The sequence below is a fragment of the Raphanus sativus genome, chromosome 3 (genome assembly GCF_000801105.2).
Source record: "Raphanus sativus cultivar WK10039 chromosome 3, ASM80110v3, whole genome shotgun sequence".
Taxonomy (NCBI): domain Eukaryota; kingdom Viridiplantae; phylum Streptophyta; class Magnoliopsida; order Brassicales; family Brassicaceae; genus Raphanus; species Raphanus sativus.
The window spans coordinates 24,559,495-24,578,760 of NC_079513.1; the positions used below are offsets into that span (position 1 = coordinate 24,559,495).

Sequence of the window (19,266 nt, forward strand, 5' to 3'; positions counted from 1 at the left end):
GCGAAACATGTTTCTAGACCGAGCCTGATCAGCAATCGGATATAAGCGAAACAAATTTTTCAATCCAAAATCCTAACCACCACCACCTAAGGATTTTTAGAACACTATGAAAAACACACAGTCGAGCAGTTTGCGTATTTCAGATGAATGTTCTCTATTTGTGACCCAGATATTATCAAGTCTACACCAGAAAAAAATATTATCAAGTTATTATGCCTCATTGTAATCAGAAGATATTACCTAACAACTAAGAAAGCAATGATAATTGCAAACTAATCAAATAATTTGCCTATAACAGCTCATTTGCAGCCGGTCAATGTGGTGTAGTATAATAGATCTAAAAGCACAAGAAAAATGGAATTGTTTTTCATTTTCAATAACATATAACAGTTTGATAATTTTCAGAAAGAAGGTAATGTATTAAACCAGTAGTTCTGTCCTCTTAGCTAAAAGGTCCCAGTACTACAAAAACATCCACATCTGGTGAGAACGATTTGGAGTATCTAGCTAAACACACCATCTCCATCTATTCATGACTTTGATTAGTCAAAATTGCAATAATCTTGGTTGTACCTCGTAACTCAATGCCTACTTACTAGTCATCTGGACAAATCGTTGAAGCCCAGCTTACAAGCCCACACGTGTGAGAGCATCCATCTTCTTGTACTAAATCATGATTTTATAAAGCAACGACGTAATAATCAAAAGAACTATGAAATCGAGGGACTAATTTTGAAAAAAGTGAGAAACTTTGGATACCTTCGAAGCTTGGATCTCGAGAGAGCTCGAAAGAGGGAAAGAGAAGGCTAACTAGGGCTTTCTGCAATTCTTTTTTCTTCACCTCTCTCTCTCTCTCTCTCTCTCTGCTCCATCTATCTTCTGAGGTCTGTGACGAAAATGTACAGCGGATCTAGCGATGGCGAGAGCCACGACACATCGAATCAGAGGAGGATCCCTCCGGCTTCCTCGATGCTCTGGGTTAGAAATCTACGTCGGTACATTGGCTCCGGCGCCGGGTTAGGATCCGAAGCTCTGATGGGTATGTCCTAAAGTTGCTCCCTTTCATATAAAGTTTGATTTTTTATTTTTTTAATCGCGTTTTCGTGCTCGTTGTGTGATGAAAATGAGTAAAGTTTGTGACTTTGGTATAATTGATAAAAGGGTTGTTGTTTATTATTGCGTTGCAGAGCTTGAGACGAAGAGAATCTTGCTGGAGATATTCAAAGACAAGCAGCAGAAAAGTCAGGAAGCAGGCACTATACCGAGCTTCTACAAGAAGGCAATGTCTCTTTTAACTCTAATAAGATGTTTTGTCTTTGCATTTCACGGCACTAAAACATGTTTAAAATTGAATCGTTACTCTTTTGTTCAGAAACCAGAAGAAGGTTCTATTAGCCAAAGAGTCCAGAGGCTTGCTAAATACCGCTTCTTGAAGGTTAATAGCTTCTTCATTGCTTCGTATTGTTCTTTAGAAAGATGTTTTAATGTTTTTTTTTTTTGCTTTGTTTCCACAGAAACAATCGGATCTTTTGTTAAATTCTGATGATTTGGCTGCTATGTGGAATTGTTTGAGAGAAAATTGTGTCATTGATGATGGCACTGGTGCAGAGAAGGTAAGTTATACTCTAGAGCTGAAACTATGTTTTATCTACGTTAATTATGAATCTGATATTTGCTGAATCTTTTTGCTATATAGATGAACTATGAAGACTTCTGTCACATTGCCTCTGTATGTACCGAACAAATCGGCCCCAAATGTCGTCGGTTTTCAGCCCATCCAATTTCATGAAGTTTGAGAAGGATGAGGCTGGAAGGATTGCTATATTACCCTTTTATCTTTATGTGATGCGCACGGTGAGTGTCCTCATGTTTTTTTTTCACTTTGTCCTTTACTCTAATCCGGCCATAGTTTATACTTTGTTTTGATGATCATTTGTTGATCACTGTTCAGGTGTCGCTTACACAAGCTAGGATTGATATGAGTGAGCTTGATGAAGATTCTGATGGTTTCCTTCAATCTCAAGTAAGTACCCCACCCAAGTGTCTCTAAAAGCTGTAAGTTTAGAATTTGCTAAATCTAATCTCAGGTTCCTTACTTACTTGCTGTTATTTTAGGAAATGGAGTCCTATATATCTGGTCTAATACCTAATTTGGCACAACTGAGGGACATGCCGGATGCTTTTACTAACATGTATTGCCGCATAGCTTCACAAAAGTTTTTCTTCTTCTGTGATCCCCATAGGCGAGGTAGTCACTAAATACATACAATTATGAAGCATACGAGAAATTTGCTTAACGTGTTGAATGGAATCTACTTTTGCGTTTAGGAAAAGCATGCATTAAGAAGATACTGCTCAGCAACTGTCTGCAGGAACTAATGGAATTGCATCAGGTGAGATTAGATGAAGGATTATTGAAAGATATTTGTGTTATCGTATATAGATTTCCACTTTTACAATCTATTTGTTACTTCGGTTGCACTTATTGATTGTTCCCCGGGTACTCTACGTTTTAGGAAAGCGAGGAGGAAGTCACAGACACAGAGCAGGCTGAAAATTGGTTCTCTTTGACTTCAGCTCAACGTATATGTGGTGAGTGTGCTATATTCTAATACCTGCAGATAATCTGGAAACAAGTCTCGTTTTTGTCTACATGTTGATCTAGAGTTTTATCTTCCCTTCTGTAGATATGTTTCTTGCACTTGATAAAGATTGTAGCGGATCGCTGAGCAAACAAGAACTTAAAGAATACGCGGATGGAACCCTAACTGAGATTTTCATCGAAAGAGGTAAAAATCATATATTTTTTTGGTCATAGAAGTATTTTTGTATCTACCAGGTTCTTCATACCCCCCTTGCTTATTTTTTTTGTAGTGTTTGATGAGCATGTCCGCCGTGGCAAAAGCGGCTCACGCAATTCCAGGGAAATGGACTTTGACAGCTTCCTAGATTTCGTTCTTGCGTTGGAGAACAAAGACACACCAGAGGGCTTGACATACTTATTCCGCTGTCTTGATCTCCAAGGGAGAGGCTTTCTCACCACTGCTGATATTCACTCTCTTTTCAGGTAGATAACTCTCTCTCTCTCTATCAAGTGACTTAATCTATTTGTTTTTTAGTTATTTTCTTTTTAAAAAGACATGGAAGTAAAGAAGGGAAGCATCAAAGAGTTGTGTGATGTTATCTGATACAATCTTCCTATATAAAACTATGCTTTTCCTGCTTGCGGTAGCTGAGCTTTGTTCCGCGAGTCTCGTATCTGCAAAGATACTAGCGCATTACAAAACACACCCCCGTATATTAGTCTCTCAATTTCATTTGTTGAACTTGCAGAGATGTGCACCAGAAATGGATAGAAGGAGGGAACTACGAGCTGTGCATAGAGGACGTTCGGGACGAGATCTGGGACATGGTGAAACCGTCTGACCCATTGAAGATCACGCTGGATGATCTGTTGGGATGTAAACAAGGGGGAACCGTCGCGAGCATGCTGATAGATGTTCGTGGCTTCTGGGCTCATGACAACCGTGAGAACCTTCTCCAAGAAGAAGAAGAACCACCTGAGGAAGAGTCTCAGTGATGTTATTTTCCAGTGTTGTATCTAAACATTAAGCCACGTGTGTTCAGGGGCGGATCTATTAAACCAAGTTAGGGAGTCAGCATTTTAATTTCTTCTTTTAACTACATACAAGTTCAGTCATTCCCTATTAATCATGTATTTAACCACTTTCCAGGTTCGATTTCACATTTCTTAAAAAAAAAACTCTATGCATTAATGCACACATTGACTATATTAACCTTTTGTCTTTAGTGTTCTTATAAATATTTTCGGTAAATAATCATAATTAAAACTTAATAATATTAATATGTTTCTTGATTTCTCTTGACACTGACTAAAGAGTCCTTGGAAGTTTTATTATAAGCAAGAGGATATGAAGATTATATGTTCATTTACAATCAACCATTAAGCATCAATTTTCATTGGTTTGATTAAATCAAACATCATTAAAAGCTAATATAATAAGCATCCTAACATTAATTTCCAAAATCAATGAGTCTTTATTTCCCCTTAATGATTGAAAGTTTTAGTTGTTGTTCTTTCTTGCTTTTGTTTCTTGAATCACAAACTTAATTCTTTGATTACATCTATTCTATTAATTCTTCAACATGACCAGTTGATATGGGTTAGGTCCAATTTAAAATATAAGCACCTTCTAAATATTAATAATAACTGATAATTATGTATTTTATACAAATATTATAACCACTAATTCAATTTAAATTCAGAATTCACTTCTTTCTCTTTGGAACTGTCAACTAACTATAATTTCAGAGAGTACTCATATGACTAACAATTTGTGTGAGTATAATACAAACAAAAAATTGTATAAGTTTAATCACAAAAACATACATATATGTAGGTTCCGAAACGCGAACGTGGTGATCGATTGCTCAGCGGAGGTTACAGTTGCGAATTTACCAAATTTGGTTAATAAATTGGTTTTCTAAACATAATCCATTTTTCTGGGTTTTGAATATTTGGAATATAATTTATATACTAGATCTACAAAATTGATGAAGGATCTGAAAGAAAAACGCAATATTGCAGCCTATAATGATAAATTTTTCTATGACGGCCATGAAAATGTTTTTGCAGAAATCTAAAGCTGTCATAAGGAAGACGACTATATATTTACAATAGTGCCATTCATTAAATAAATTATTTAGGAAAACAAAAAAAAAAGTGTTTGTAGCAGGTTTTAACACGTCACATGCTGTGAAAATAACAACGCCTCAATGCACTAAGCCAATGTAAATAATCAGTTCTCGCACTGTCAACTGCATTATATATTATGGCAGTTTTAATTTTTTTTTGTCTAAGCATTAAATTAATCAAACTGATGTGTAAAGAAATGTTATTCAAATATTTCATATTGAAAATGATTCTCTATCGCTCAATGTTTTAAAACACGCAAAACGTAAAAATTGATCAGTTAGGAAAATACGGTGGCATTGAAATGTTGCAGAGAAATCTAAATATTCTCTGGAAATATGGAAACAATTACAAGAATGCCACTCAAAAATAAAAGAAACAATACACAATACATGATTATATGTCGAATAAAAAGTGTGTAAAATGGACCAATATTCCAACAGGCTAAAATAAATGTATATTAATAAATCTCTTTCGTAATTTAAATATAGCTACATTTGTCTGAAACTTAAAAATATATCGTAATAAATTTTAAATATTTTGAAATATATATATTCTATTAAACAAAAATATATATATAGCCTGATGGAAATATATTTCTTAAATTTATTTACTATAAAATAATGTAAATTATTTTTCCATACCAATCAGGCATGCAAGATTTCTTGTGGATTTTTGTTATATTTTACAACATATATATATATATATATATATAATATATATATATAACACACACACACACACACACATATATATATATATATATAATATATATATATATAATGTGGACCATCATAAAATTGTAATAGATCATCGATAACAAAAATACACTAATCTAAATCAAAACAATTAGTTTTGTTAATATATTCATAATCCATAAATTATATCATCTTTTTTATTATAAAAACTAAAAATCTAACTTCCTAATTAGAATAAAATAAATTCTAATAATATAACTAAAAATTAAAAAATAAAAATTATATATTTGATTCTACCTGTGATTCAACTGGTAGCTGGATTCTAGGTTTTAACAGGTTTTCATGGTTTTATCGGATTATTAAATAATAATTTTGATGAAAAATCAAACTGGAACACCGGGTTTACCGGTTCAACCGCGGGTCCGAATCGAGTTTCAAAATACTTGATAAAAGTCTATGGTTACGTAAATCATAAATTCAATTCAATTATCAAAACTTCTTACTAATAAATTTTTAAAATGTATACAAAAATATGAATAAAAACACAAATATAAAATTAAATTTCTAAAAAAAATAAAAACAAAAAATATACCCGCCCTTTGAAGGGCGGGTCAAAATCTAGTTTAGATTAAGATGATGACGTGTATTCCTATTGCTTGAAACACTTAGGATTGAATTGACATCTTTCTATATTACTTTGATCTTAAAATTAAATAAAATTCTTGTAAAGACATAGATCAACAAAAGTCTTAATTTAATAAATACATTATAAATAGAAAATAAAAATATTAATGCATATGAGAATAAATGATAACAAATAGAACCATACCTTATTCAATCTCAGTGATTTTTGTGGCTTTCTACCAAACTTAAAGCTACATTTATTTTCTGAAAATGTATTAAAAATTATATAATTTTATGAAAAGTATAAATTTAAAATCTATGCACAAATATTTTTATGTTTTTTCGTCTTGTATGCGTATTGTTATGTATCAATATTTATATATAAACTGACTCCTGTAAAATTTACTTCTGGTATATGCGTAACTGCGTAGGTTGGTAGCTCAGCTCAAAAGTCTCATCTACTCTCCACTCTCCACTCTCCATTCTCCATTCTCCACTCTGATGAGTTTTGTATCTTTGTATAAGAAGCTTATTAGTTGGAAGAAAATGGCTGCTGACATTGTCACTTAACTTCTGGTTGAATCTGATTTGATTATTGAGTCTCAGTGATAATGTTACTTTCTGTGTCTAGACTCTGATGTGTTTCTTTGTGTAAGAAGCTTATTAGTTACTGACATTAATTAAATGGTTGTTTATAGTGTCACTTGACTTCTTGGAAAATTTGATTTGATTATTGAGATTTTATACATTTCTTTTTTACATCAATCCACTAAAACATAGAGAAGGGTTTTCATTCGTCTCTTAGACATTACAAAATACAACTCTTTCAAGGTTCTTATCTTGTCTCTGGACAGAGGCCTTTGTTCTGTTCTCTAGAGATTGTAACTTTACTTCAGAATTCAGATGAAACACTTCAACCTCCATAAGTAACTGAGTTATCGGGACATGTTTTGTCTGTTTCTGTGAAGTGTGATTTGAGTTCGCCACATGATTTTCAATGCTTTCAAGTTGCGACACCTTTGTGGATCTCACAACGCTAATTCCCGCGACTTATGTTACTAATTTAAGTTTTTTTAAAGTTTAATTTTCATATGATGTAATGAAAGTTCAAAAGCATATTTTCTTTGGTTAATTTAGAAAAAAACATAGTTACAAATAAAATAATAGTAATAATTATGGTACATCAATATTAATCAACATTGTAGAATTAGTGAATTATTATTAATTAATATATTTACTAAATAACATTGTTTTATGCTCTGATTTAAATTGTGGATTTCTGACCAGATATTTTTGATAAAAAAAATATTTTACTTATACAAAGTTTAGTTTCTTTACAATCCATATAATTCCAGCCCCATCTTGCATTCAGCTTGTTCTTTTTATTAACAATGTGCATTTTACTGAATTTAAATATGAATATTCATACAGTGATAATATAATCACAAACGAGTAAAGACAAATCAGTTTATTATAATTATATTAGTTCCTTCAGATTCGTATATATTTTTCTCTTAAAAGTTCATATAATTGATTGCACATTTTAAAAATGTATAAGTAACCTCAGAAGTACAATAAGAAGACAACACACTGATTATTGATCTGACGTGGACTCATCATATCACCATGTCAAAGATCATCCATGTGTTAAAATTTAAAAACATTATTCTGCGTACTTAACTCAGTGTTAAGTTGCTAGTTAGATATACTAAGTCAAACCCACAATGCACCAGCCCGCTTAAGCATCGGGATTAAGGATCCGTTAAGGTGTAGACTCATGACCTCATTGGCTCCACCGACCAACTCTCCTCCAATAAAAACAGCCGGTACCGCTGGGCTACACCCGAGCCGCAACAGCGCCTGCTCAATCTCCCTCCCTCTAGACACCTCATCTAACTCGTAAACCGCTGGGTTCGCTCCAAAATCACAGAGCAAAGTCTTGACCGTGTGAGACATAACAACATGAGCTTTTGCTGTATATCACCACTGGTCTCTCCAACACCATCTTCGTTATCATCTCCATTGTTGTATTCGATGGTATCCAACTCTTTAGATTTCTTCTTTACGTTGTTTTTCAACAAGTTTATTAATCAAAAGAAAATATCGAAAAGATTTAAGGGGAAAACAAAGTAAAACTCCTGATTGGACTTGAAGAATAAGGTTTTGTGAGAATGATGTGTTGATATAAAATTGGTTGGAAGAGCTTGTTTATATAGGGGCAGAGAAGACTATGATTATTGGATCAGATCGGACAATATGTTAAGATTTTGTTTCTAACGATATCACTTCCGACAGCGACACAAGGTCAGTTTTATTTTGGATCACAAATGTTAAGTAAAGAGAGAATCTGATGATTTCGAAAGTGTATTTTTTATTTAAAAAGCTGTCCATTAGGCATATGTATGTATTTAGTCATGGTTAAAAGGTCATAGTGTCCTTAGTTCGTACGATTCCATAGAGCGTTCTATAGCTGATCTCGATTAATATAAAAAATCATAAGCCATTAAATTGATTAATATTAGAGAAGCATACGTTTATCTCGTTCTTGTTCATAGCTTATATACAACTCATTGTGGCTCAACAAGGTAAAAATGGCTTGATTAATTTACTGAATCTCGCTGATTGAAATCAGACTAATATATTCACGGATTTTGTTGTTACTTTATATTTGTTAATATTGTGTGTGGATCTTATGAAACCCTTTGGAAACCTAGGTTACATTGAGGTATAACTGGTTTATAGCCCAAGTGCCTGGATAGAGGTTAATGCCAACGGACCATGTGCATTAATAAGTACCGACTGATTGGTATAGTTTTCATGATTTGAACACAAAGGAAGAAAACATGCATATCATCAGGTAAATGGTCAGGCACTGCACAGCTCAATTTTTTTTAGAGTACCGCTAATCATTTCATGTTCAGTTTTGATTCATCATTCATGCCACCTTGTCGTCGGCATATTAATGGATGTGATTTTAGACTTTTGGTTCAAATTAAGTTAATCTAATTAATTACGCGCAATTATAATATCATCACAAATTTTCCATGAATCAAAAACATGCATGCTTCCTAAATCTTTCCTAGCATAATCATTCCAGGTTTAAAAGTACTAGAGCATGGTTTCTTGCTTATTCAATATGCATATATATATTTCTTGTATATGTTTACCTCTCTCAAAACAAAATTGGAATATGTAAAGCTTATCAAAGAGGCATCTTGTGAGTTGGAGAATTAGTTATCCAAAATAGGGTCTCTTTTTCCTTATGACACGTCTTCTTCTACATGAGGATTCTATTCTCGACTCGCCACTTCCACATTTTGTAACTCGCAAAAAGCTTATTTTTTATAATTAAAAGAGAGTGATTCTATATATGAGCTAAGCACTTCATTAGCTTTCATTGTGACAAAAGATATCTTAAGGACAACGAATGTACGTAGAATACATATGAAAGGTAAAAACAAATACTTGTATGTATATATGCTCTTGAGGTCCCCGTTTTCATAACTTCTTTGCCATGCAACATGCAGATTCATAGATTTCCATCATTCGGTTTGGAACACCGATCATGGTTTAATATTGGTTTATATCTAGAAAATTCATCCTAAAGTTTTTAATACAGTTTTGTTTTTGGCATAGATAATGCACATAAACTTCAAAGACATGGATATAGCCCATGATCTTTGAGATGGGGGGAAACATAGCAGAAACGATAAAACCAAGATCAGTTAGTTATGTAGATCTTCTCACTAGACCATGTCGTGATCTGGTCCCATGATGGTCGGATAAGATGCGCGTGGCCTAGACGGTCCATTCTATAGCAACATGCCAAACATTATTCGGAGAGTAAATACATTATTCAGCTAATAATTAAGCCTTAAAAAATATTGGTGGTCTCGACTCTCAACAGCATTATTACAAAAGAAGACATAGCTGATCTGTGGTGATTTTCCAAATACCTAATATGTTTCGACTAGGGTTTCTGGTAATGCAAAGCTGGGTTTATAAAAATGCAAGCATGATTCTAACCTATTTTGTGCCACTCGAAAAAAGTCAAGCAGGTCCGATTAGTAAGTACTATATAGTTAATTATTCTTTTGAAGAAAACATTTACCGCCGTTTTGTGATCGAGAACTAGTATGGCGGTAAGAACTAAGAACCTCGTAAACTTTTGTACAAAGAGGGACAAACCTAATTGGGAGAGATCTTAGTCATGAGGTAAGCCGGAAGACTGTTTGTATTAACACGTATCAAACTAATATATATAGATTTCCAAAATGATTAATCAAAATCTGGATTTTTGTAACCCTAGCTATTGTCACCCATGATTTTAAGATTACCACATAACCTATGACTCTTTTGACATTTTACAATTATATCGAATCTTTTTCCAACGTGTTGATGGCTATAAGCACGTATAAGAACATTTATCCAATAAACAAAACGAACATTTCTTTTCCAACTGCAGATGCTATCCTTTCTACATTTGCTGACATATATATTGTATATACGTATATGTAAGAATACAAAAATTTAATAGATTCGATGATGGATGCAATGTACGACTCTTGGACCTCAAAGTTTGGCCTGCTAGAAGACCAATAGCCAACTTAATTGGGTTCATGCATGCATGGTGGAATCTCTACAATGTTTTATTCGTTTTGTGACAGTCCCCTGTACAATTGATATTTTTATATATAGTTTGCAAACATATCCCCCATATAAGATGAATTATATGAACACTTCTTTAATCCTAACTACTGTACTAACTGAATCATTTTTTAAGAAACGTTTGTTTTGATACTTCTTTTTTTGAATACCAGAATGTTTGAGGCTGAAACCTATAGTTTGTTTTGATACTCGGGATCTTATGCATAATGATTATAATAATCTCGGTCTAGATAATACATTTTGATAGATATGCAAGCCTGTAGATATGTGATTCAAGTATTATAAACTGTAGTAATATCTCAAGAATTATACAATACTAAATTTCTGAGGAAATTCAAACTTTCAATTGTAGAAATAAACTAGTAATTTATGAATTAATTTAGAGGGACAAAAATCGCACGGTTGCACACAAGGGGTTAATTAGTTTTTTACTTTTAGATAAGTGTTAAATGTAGTATTCCATTTTGCTGTGTATGAAATGTTTATGAAAATGTACGTTATAGGATAAGAGGAGTATGACTCATGAGCAATCTTTTATAGAATATGTGCCATTATACTCTTTTTTTACATGTATGCCATATATATATATATATATATATATATAGTAATTTTTTTTTTTTAATAAACCCTATCGGCTGATCCGGTCGGTCCGGTAGGAACGCACCGAAGTGCTACATTGTGGACTAACTCCCGCGATTCAACGGTTCAACGGTTCAACGGACACCATGAGATCCGAGCGTACTCGGGTCGAACGGACCATGAGATCTATGAGATCATGAGATCCAAATTGGGTCACCACACTGCCTGTCCCGAGTTTAGAATGTCTTCCGACTAATGCCAGGGATAAACAGGCCGCCTGCATTTCTGGCTACCAGGTAAACCAATTGGGGCAAAGCCCAATTGACAGATTTCCCAAACAAAGTGTTGTTAACAGTAAGGAAGGAGAATTGAACCCATGACGTGGGAGTTGCACCCTTAGCCAAGAGACGTCCTACCACTAGCCCAACACTTTGCGGGCGTATATATAGTAAATTAAGTTGATATATAATGTTCTTTAAAAAGGTAGAACCAAATAACCAATGACGATGGTAAAAATAAGATGGCGAGGACGGATCGTGGCATCACATATTACCATGGCATGTACAATCGTCCGTACGTTGCGTGGTTGCAACTCAATTTGCCTTTCACACAAAAAAAAACTCAATTTGCATACATTTATCGATTCTTTTTTTTTTTAGAAACATGTATCCAATTATAAAAAGTAGATCGTAGATGCCAGAATAAGTTAACTGGACCAATAAATTATATTTACATATATTCGGGTTTCGCTCTATTTATCTATTGATATTGTTACGTGGAGCAATCAGATTGAAAAGATGAGTTTGGCGTCAGCTCGAAAAATGATCAAACCAGCGACAACAAAACGCGTGTTCTCTCAAAAAGGATTCCGAATTATGTTCTACAAAAGAAAAAATCTTGCACCAAATTCCAAATTTTCAAAAAAATATAATATCCATTTTCGAAAAAAGGAATTCTCCTTTTGTGGCGTCAAATTAACAAGTTCACCTTAAAATATATAAACATGTAGATTCGTTTGCATCGAAAATATAGATTAGAAAAAAAATCATTTTTTTTTTTGAAGAAAAAGAAAAAAAAACCATGTTGTTGGCTATATAGTAATCCCAAAAGGCAACATGAATATTTATTATGTTATATATACTACATAGGTCTATTTATTTATTGATTTACTTATTTATCGTTGTATGGTCTTACTCTTACTCTTATCCACTTGATTTCCAGAGATTTAGCTAAAGAAAATATAGATAACCCTTTATACGAGTTATGCAGATGCGGCCATTCTGTTATTAAGTATAGCAATACAATTATGTTGAATAAATAACATTGCAACGTAATATTCGCACTGAACTTCACAAGTTTTTTTTCTGTTTATGCAAAGTTCACAGATTTCATTGATGCACAAACAACGTTTTACCTACTTTTACCTCATCATATATATATATATATATTGCTACTCTTTAGCCTTCAAGTTCCATTCACTGCATTTTGTCCATCAGGAGGCAACAGAATAAGCTTCTTATAGTTTACAGGGGATAAGGTCGGCAGTAAGCAACTACTATTCTACTACAATATGTTTTTGGAGGAATAATGGGATGTGATACTTGCTCTGGCGCATCCGAGTACCCTATTCAGTGTGTCGTAAAGCTATCAAAAGATGATGTGTTAGTTAACATGATTGCAGTTAACGTTCGATGCATGTTCAAAGTGATTGATCGATAAAAATTGAGAACTAGGATGGAGCTCCCGGGAATCCGAACAAAAATGAGTGTACATATTTCTTCCGCATGTCTAAGAGGGACTATCCGCCAATTGTATCTCCAAGGTATTTTCTAAGAGTTGAGGCACAAAGGGCCTCCCAAACATGGCCATATTGACAAAAGCATTAGCATCAACATGTTCGTAGGTTTATAAAAAAACATGTTCGTAGGTTAGTTAACTCTAAACTGTTTTTAAAAAGCCCAAAACTCACTCCCACCAATATGACATATACTTCTATATTTGTCTCTTAAATTTATTTTGGATAAACGGGCTTAACTAAACTAATACCCATGAAACAGAATTGTTAATATTGGCCAAGGTGTAGTGTAGATTATTTTACCTCGACTATCAATACCATATATTAGATCATTATCAAAGATGTAATTGTTATCCTTCTTATTTGTGTGTGTATATATATACGTGTGTGAGTGGTTTGACATTGCATTGTCATGATTTATGAACAAGGGAATCATTAAATTAAGTGGACCATTAGTCCACACTAATACTCTTGATTACGTGTAACGTAACTTTACCCTTGAATTAATTTGGTCCAGTTTTCTTTTAAATACTAATTATATCAGTGAAAATCTTTGAACTTCAATTTTTGTCTGTCCATGCCCTACAGGAGATAAATGATCATTGTTTTCTGATTTAATTGGTTTTCTTTTTTTGCGCTTATCAAAACATATTATAAATATATACATCATTTCCATAAAACTAAAAATAGTATAAGTAAATTAAGCAAAAAGAACTTACAGGTCCAACCACCGAATCCGTTGTAAATACAATTGAAACTTAGGAAGTGCTAATGTCTCTGTAAAATTTAAGCACACGTTAAGGAGTCTGGTCAACAATCATTGACTACACATGCTAATGACACGTGTCCTATGATGAGAGGATCGACGGTGGTCAGCTTAGAAAGGAGCCGTCCTCTTTGATCACGTAGCAACAAGTCCATTGTGTTTTCCCGACAACGGAGGCAATTATCCACAACGCTCATGTGCATTGTCTGTTATGAAACTCCTCCTAGCTGTTAAACTGCCACGCGTCGTTCTAACCAAATATTAAATTAAATTACTTTATAATTTGGAAATAGAAGTTCAATTTTAATATACTGTGTTCGAAGAGAGATAATTTGACGTTTTTTTAACTTCCAGTACATGTGTTATAAAATCATGATCTTCAGAATATATAGATAGGAAAACTGACATTTTCTAGTTAACAATAGTTTATTATTATAAATCAGTGTAGGATAAGAAACGGTCTTCTAATGTGACAAATTTGTTAGTTTAAAATTTATGTTGATGACTCGATGTGTTTTTACTTCAGACTGATTTGTTGGATTTGAGCAACTACCACTAATATACATTGGACGTTAAGTTCTAAATTAAACTAATTTAATATTAATTGATATAAGTCTTATGAAACGGTTAACAAATAAGCTGGAGGAATAAATGTAGCCAAACTTTTTTTCTGATTGCGACTCTGCGAGTCAGCTTGGTTGATGTTCCTTTTAAGCCAGCATTTAAAATTGGAACTTTTCCTTTTCTAGAAAACCCACTTTGTAATTTCAATAAAACTAATAGAGGACATAATTATTTTTAAAGTTGCTAGACGTTATAATTTGACCAAATGCCTTATTTCAAAGATGACAAGATTTCCTTTTATAACTTTTAGTTTCTTTTTATGTCAATATAGCCATGTAGGGGATTTAGTTTGCAGGCTAATAAGTTGATTTACACTAAACTCTAATGTTAAATGGAGTATTAGTGGAAAAAAAAGAAATGAATAATAGTGAATGAATTGTATGTATAATTTTACTAATGATATTTGGAAAATAATTACAGATAATTAATTATGTTATACATATAAGTGTTAGTGCTATTCGCAAAATAGTTATATACATTTCTTATTGATTTTGAAGGAGAAAATAAAAGAAATGGTGGGTATTGTTTATTTCACAATTCACAAGGCATGAGATGAGCGCATAAGCATATCCTCTATGTGGGGCCTTCTTTCCGACCGTAATGATTTTTATTTCTCTTCTGAAGACGTTAATTTAGGCTTAAATTGTAATTGTTGATCAAAAAAAAAAAAAAAAAAAAAAAGGCTTAAATTGTAATTAGCCTAAAAATGTATTTAGCCTCAAACTGCATAACCACACATGTATGATATGCTTATTTTTTCATAACACATTTCATCACTTTGCATAATTAATACCATATCTGGCTATAGCTAAACTTGTATAGTCCAGTATGTTTATCACCTTAGTGTATGTGATATTTTTTAAGATTTTTATTAAAAAAAAAATATTTTTCAAAAGATAATATAATTTAGCACTAGCCTCGCATTTAAACAAAAAATTATTCCCTTAATCCCGTCTTTAACTTTTCATTAAAGACATTACATCTTTTTATAAAACGAAAAAAAAAAGAAATTATCACTTTGATGATTTTATTACATATCAAACCATTTGTAATAAAATTTCATAATCTTTTTTTTTTCTTTCTATTTTTTTCCCTTCACCTTCCTTTCTCTTCTCGCGTAACACCCCCACATCCAAAAAAAAAGGTTTCCTCGATTTGTTGATCTGCCGCTGGTCTCGATCTCCCTCCAAAGATCTCGTGAAAGAAAGAGAGAGAGATGCATTGGGAAAAGGCTGAGCCTTTCCGTCTTTAGTACTCTGTTTTCCTGTTTGGTTTCACAGTAAAAAAATAAATAATCTCGAGATGTGTTGAGAGCTGATTATGTTTGGATAATCTCCAGTTTATTGATTCCGTCTGAAAAAGGTTTACTTTGTTTGTCTGAATTAAGCTTCGGAGATGAGTGGGTGTTGTTTGCCTTGCTTTGGATCTTCTGCTGCTAAAGACGCTGCTGATTCTAAAGATTCGTTGAAGAAAGACGTTTCAGTTAAAGACGGTTCTGTTACTCACCACTCTCACCATGTCAGCTTAGGTATATTAAACCTTTTGGTGATCTGTTGAGTTTTTTTTGGTCTCTTAGATCGATTTTAAGTTTATGGGTTTCTCATAAAGTTTGTTCCTTTTGGTGATATGATTTATAGAAATAAATGTTTTATATTTATGATCTTAACTCATTTGCTTTCTGAGCTTGTAGGACTCTAGTTCATTAGATCTGATGTGTTTTGTGTGAGTTTTGATTATAGTTTATGAAGGGTATTTACAGTTCCTACTTAGTTATCTACTTAACTTCATAGGCTGTTTCTATAATTCTAGACATCACTAGTTCAATGTTCGGTCTACTACTACTACTACTACTAGTTAGTTACTTTATCAGCTGCTTCCTGTGCATTGCTTTGTGTAACTGAAAGTACTAATCTTTTCCTTTTTTTTTTCTTTGTAGACAAATCAAAGTCTCGAGGAGGTTCTGAACACAAGAAGGAGCTAACCGCTCCAAAAGAAGGGCCAACCGCTCATATCGCCGCACAAACATTTACTTTCCGAGAGTTAGCCGCCGCCACTAAAAACTTCAGACCGGAATGTCTTCTTGGAGAAGGAGGTTTCGGACGTGTTTACAAGGGCCGTCTAGAGAGCACAGGACAGGTTGAAAAAGAAGTTCTTGAAAACCAATCTCAACAGAATCATATCCTTTTGTTTAATTTTCTCAAAAATGAAACTCACCCGTCTTGTTTTTCTTACAGATAGTAGCTGTTAAACAGCTAGATCGAAACGGTCTGCAAGGGAACAGAGAGTTTCTTGTAGAGGTTCTGATGCTGAGCCTTCTGCATCATACCAATCTTGTGAATTTGATTGGTTATTGCGCTGATGGTGACCAGCGTCTTCTTGTCTACGAGTATATGGCACTAGGCTCCTTGGAGGATCATCTACACGGTAATCATATCTACTACATTTGGAACTACTAGTGAGAACTCGAACCTACCATATATAGAAACTAGGCATTGTCTAGTCTTATTGTATTTGCTATATTTGGAAAGTTTTTAGCTTGTGTTTGATGTATTTATAGTAAGTATCAAATCATTAGCTAGCAGATAAAGAGTTTTTTGTTTTTGTTTGTACAGATCTTCCACCGGATAAAGAGCCTCTAGACTGGAACACAAGGATGACAATAGCGGCAGGAGCAGCTAAAGGACTCGAGTATTTGCATGATAAGGCGAACCCGCCTGTGATCTACAGAGACTTGAAATCGTCCAATATTCTTCTCGGAGATGGCTATCACCCAAAGCTATCAGATTTCGGTTTAGCTAAGTTAGGTCCTGTGGGGGACAAAACACACGTCTCAACCCGTGTTATGGGCACATACGGCTACTGTGCACCAGAATACGCCATGACAGGGCAGCTCACACTTAAATCAGATGTTTACAGCTTTGGAGTTGTGTTTCTAGAGCTTATCACTGGCCGAAAGGCCATAGATAACGCTCGAGCACCCGGAGAGCACAACCTAGTCGCATGGGTACGTTAAAAAATCTCAACTTTGCATGTAACAAAAACATAAAGTCTCAACCTTTACCTAAAGTCTGAACCTTTTTGTAGTCTGATGTTATAACTATGTTTTGGGTCGTTGTGGTTACACAGGCTAGGCCGTTGTTCAAAGATCGTAGGAAGTTTCCGAAGATGGTTGATCCATCGCTGCAAGGGCGTTATCCAATGCGTGGTTTGTATCAAGCGCTTGCGGTTGCAGCAATGTGTTTACAGGAGCAAGCAGCGACAAGACCGTTGATAGGGGACGTGGTGACAGCTCTAACTTACTTAGCTTCTCAAACGTTTGACCCTAACGCGCCGAGCGGCCAAAACAGTAGAAGCAGTGGTGGTGGCGGGCCGCCGTTCATCAGGACGAGGGATGAACGGAGGAGTTTAGGAGATGGGAGTAGTTTGGATAGTCCTGCAGAGACTCGTAGCCGGCTAGGGTCACCGGCGGCTCACAAGAACTCTCCTGATTACAGGAGAAGGGATATGGCGAGGGAAGTAGTGAACGCTGGATCAGAGGCAGGGAGCGAGGCTGGAGGAGGGTCAGGGAGGAAGTGGGGGTTGAGCGATGTGGAAGGGACAGAGTCACAGAGAGGGAGTCCAGCGAGCGTTGGGAGGGGAACGAGAGGGACTCCGAGGAACAGGGATTTAGATAGAGAGAGAGCTGTGGCGGAGGCAAAGGTGTGGGGAGAGAATTGGAGGGAGAGGAAGAGAGGTACCAATGGACCGGGCAGCTTTGATAGTTCTAATGACTGAGAAGGGAAAGATTTGAAAAGCTTTGTATGTCTGAACATGAGATACGTTTTGTCTTTATGGCAAGAGGGGTCATATGGGAACATTTGTCGGGTCTGGTCGGGTCAGTTGTCGGATTTGATGTCTGAGTCAGAGAAGAGAGTGTATCATGGTTGAAGCTCAAGAACTAGAAGAATGGTGAGTAGAGGGAGATTAGGAGGGGAAGAATATGTTTTTTCCAAGTCATGTTTTTGTATTCTGTTAAATGGGGTTGTATATTATGTAATAGGGAAGGGAGAGTCTTGAGTAGATTTTAATGTTTCTACTGTTTTTAATGTATCATGCATGTGTATGGATTTGAGTCTATGGAAAGAGAGAGAAAAAAGAAAAAGAGACCAGTCAGTCTTACCAGTTAAGTCGGCTTCTTTTCTTTGTCACTCTTAGTGGGGAACTCGAGATGAGACCACCTACGGTTATGTACTCTGTTCAGATCCGACCAGAAAAGGAGACTTCACTATTCTGTCCACATCTTCCCTCGGCAAAGTAATATAGTTTTTTTTTTGATAAACTCGGCTGATCCGGTCGGACTATGAAAAACGCATTTAGTGCTACAACATCATCACCATGCGTTTGTTAATTAGTTGTAATCTAAAAGTAGAAGCTTCATCCATAGAAGTGTTCTCAAAGATGATCTCTAACGTATTCAAAAGGATAAAAAGGGAATGGAGATCCGAATGTGTATGATAGAAATAGTAAGATACTAAGATGTAAAAAAAAGATACTAAGATGTACACGAAAGGAATACTTTTATTTGGAACAGCCCTAAAAAAAGTCCTTTCTCTCCCAAAACAAAAAAGCACCGCAACACAGATCTGAACGTTTAAGTTCCGGCGGTCGTCTTCCTGTGCGTGATCGTCGGAGGCAGTTTCCTCTCTTTCTCCTCTTTTCTATTTGTTTCGTCTTGCTATCTTCCTTTCCTCCGTCGACATGCGTGAGGCTGTGGAACAGAGCTCCGCCTAGGGCCAATCTGGATCCGCTCGGGGGGGGG

General features: G+C 34.8%; 3 protein-coding genes and 1 non-coding gene across 4 annotated transcripts; 3 read left to right on the forward strand and 1 right to left on the reverse strand.

Moving 5' to 3' along the window:
- Positions 1–742: 742 nt before the first annotated feature.
- On the forward strand, positions 743–3,791 carry LOC108847304 (probable serine/threonine-protein phosphatase 2A regulatory subunit B'' subunit TON2). Its single transcript, XM_018620511.2, is given in 13 exon segments — positions 743–1,039; positions 1,188–1,279; positions 1,373–1,435; positions 1,515–1,613; positions 1,697–1,763; positions 1,766–1,854; positions 1,952–2,023; positions 2,116–2,248; positions 2,329–2,393; positions 2,517–2,592; positions 2,688–2,789; positions 2,875–3,067; positions 3,334–3,791. Coding segments are annotated over 13 exon segments (1,440 nt in total). The 5' UTR covers positions 743–897; the 3' UTR covers positions 3,581–3,791.
- Positions 3,155–3,273, forward strand: LOC130510299 (small nucleolar RNA snoR104). Its single transcript, XR_008943976.1, has one exon. It is a non-coding gene; the product is annotated as a small nucleolar RNA snoR104 (small nucleolar RNA).
- A 3,749-nt stretch (positions 3,792–7,540) lies between the features above and the next one.
- LOC108847305 (monothiol glutaredoxin-S2) lies at positions 7,541–8,211 on the reverse strand. The gene is given in 2 exon segments (XM_057004820.1): positions 7,541–7,992; positions 7,994–8,211. Coding segments are annotated over 2 exon segments (309 nt in total). The 5' UTR covers positions 8,060–8,211; the 3' UTR covers positions 7,541–7,749.
- Positions 8,212–15,542: 7,331 nt separating this feature from the next.
- LOC130509379 (serine/threonine-protein kinase PBL27) lies at positions 15,543–18,634 on the forward strand. Its single transcript, XM_057005268.1, has 6 exons — positions 15,543–15,747; positions 15,856–15,996; positions 16,405–16,604; positions 16,703–16,892; positions 17,081–17,472; positions 17,595–18,634. Exons 2-6 carry the CDS (start codon positions 15,864–15,866, stop codon positions 18,240–18,242), a joined length of 1,563 nt encoding a protein of 520 aa, XP_056861248.1. The 5' UTR covers positions 15,543–15,747; positions 15,856–15,863; the 3' UTR covers positions 18,243–18,634.
- Positions 18,635–19,266: the final 632 nt, after the last annotated feature.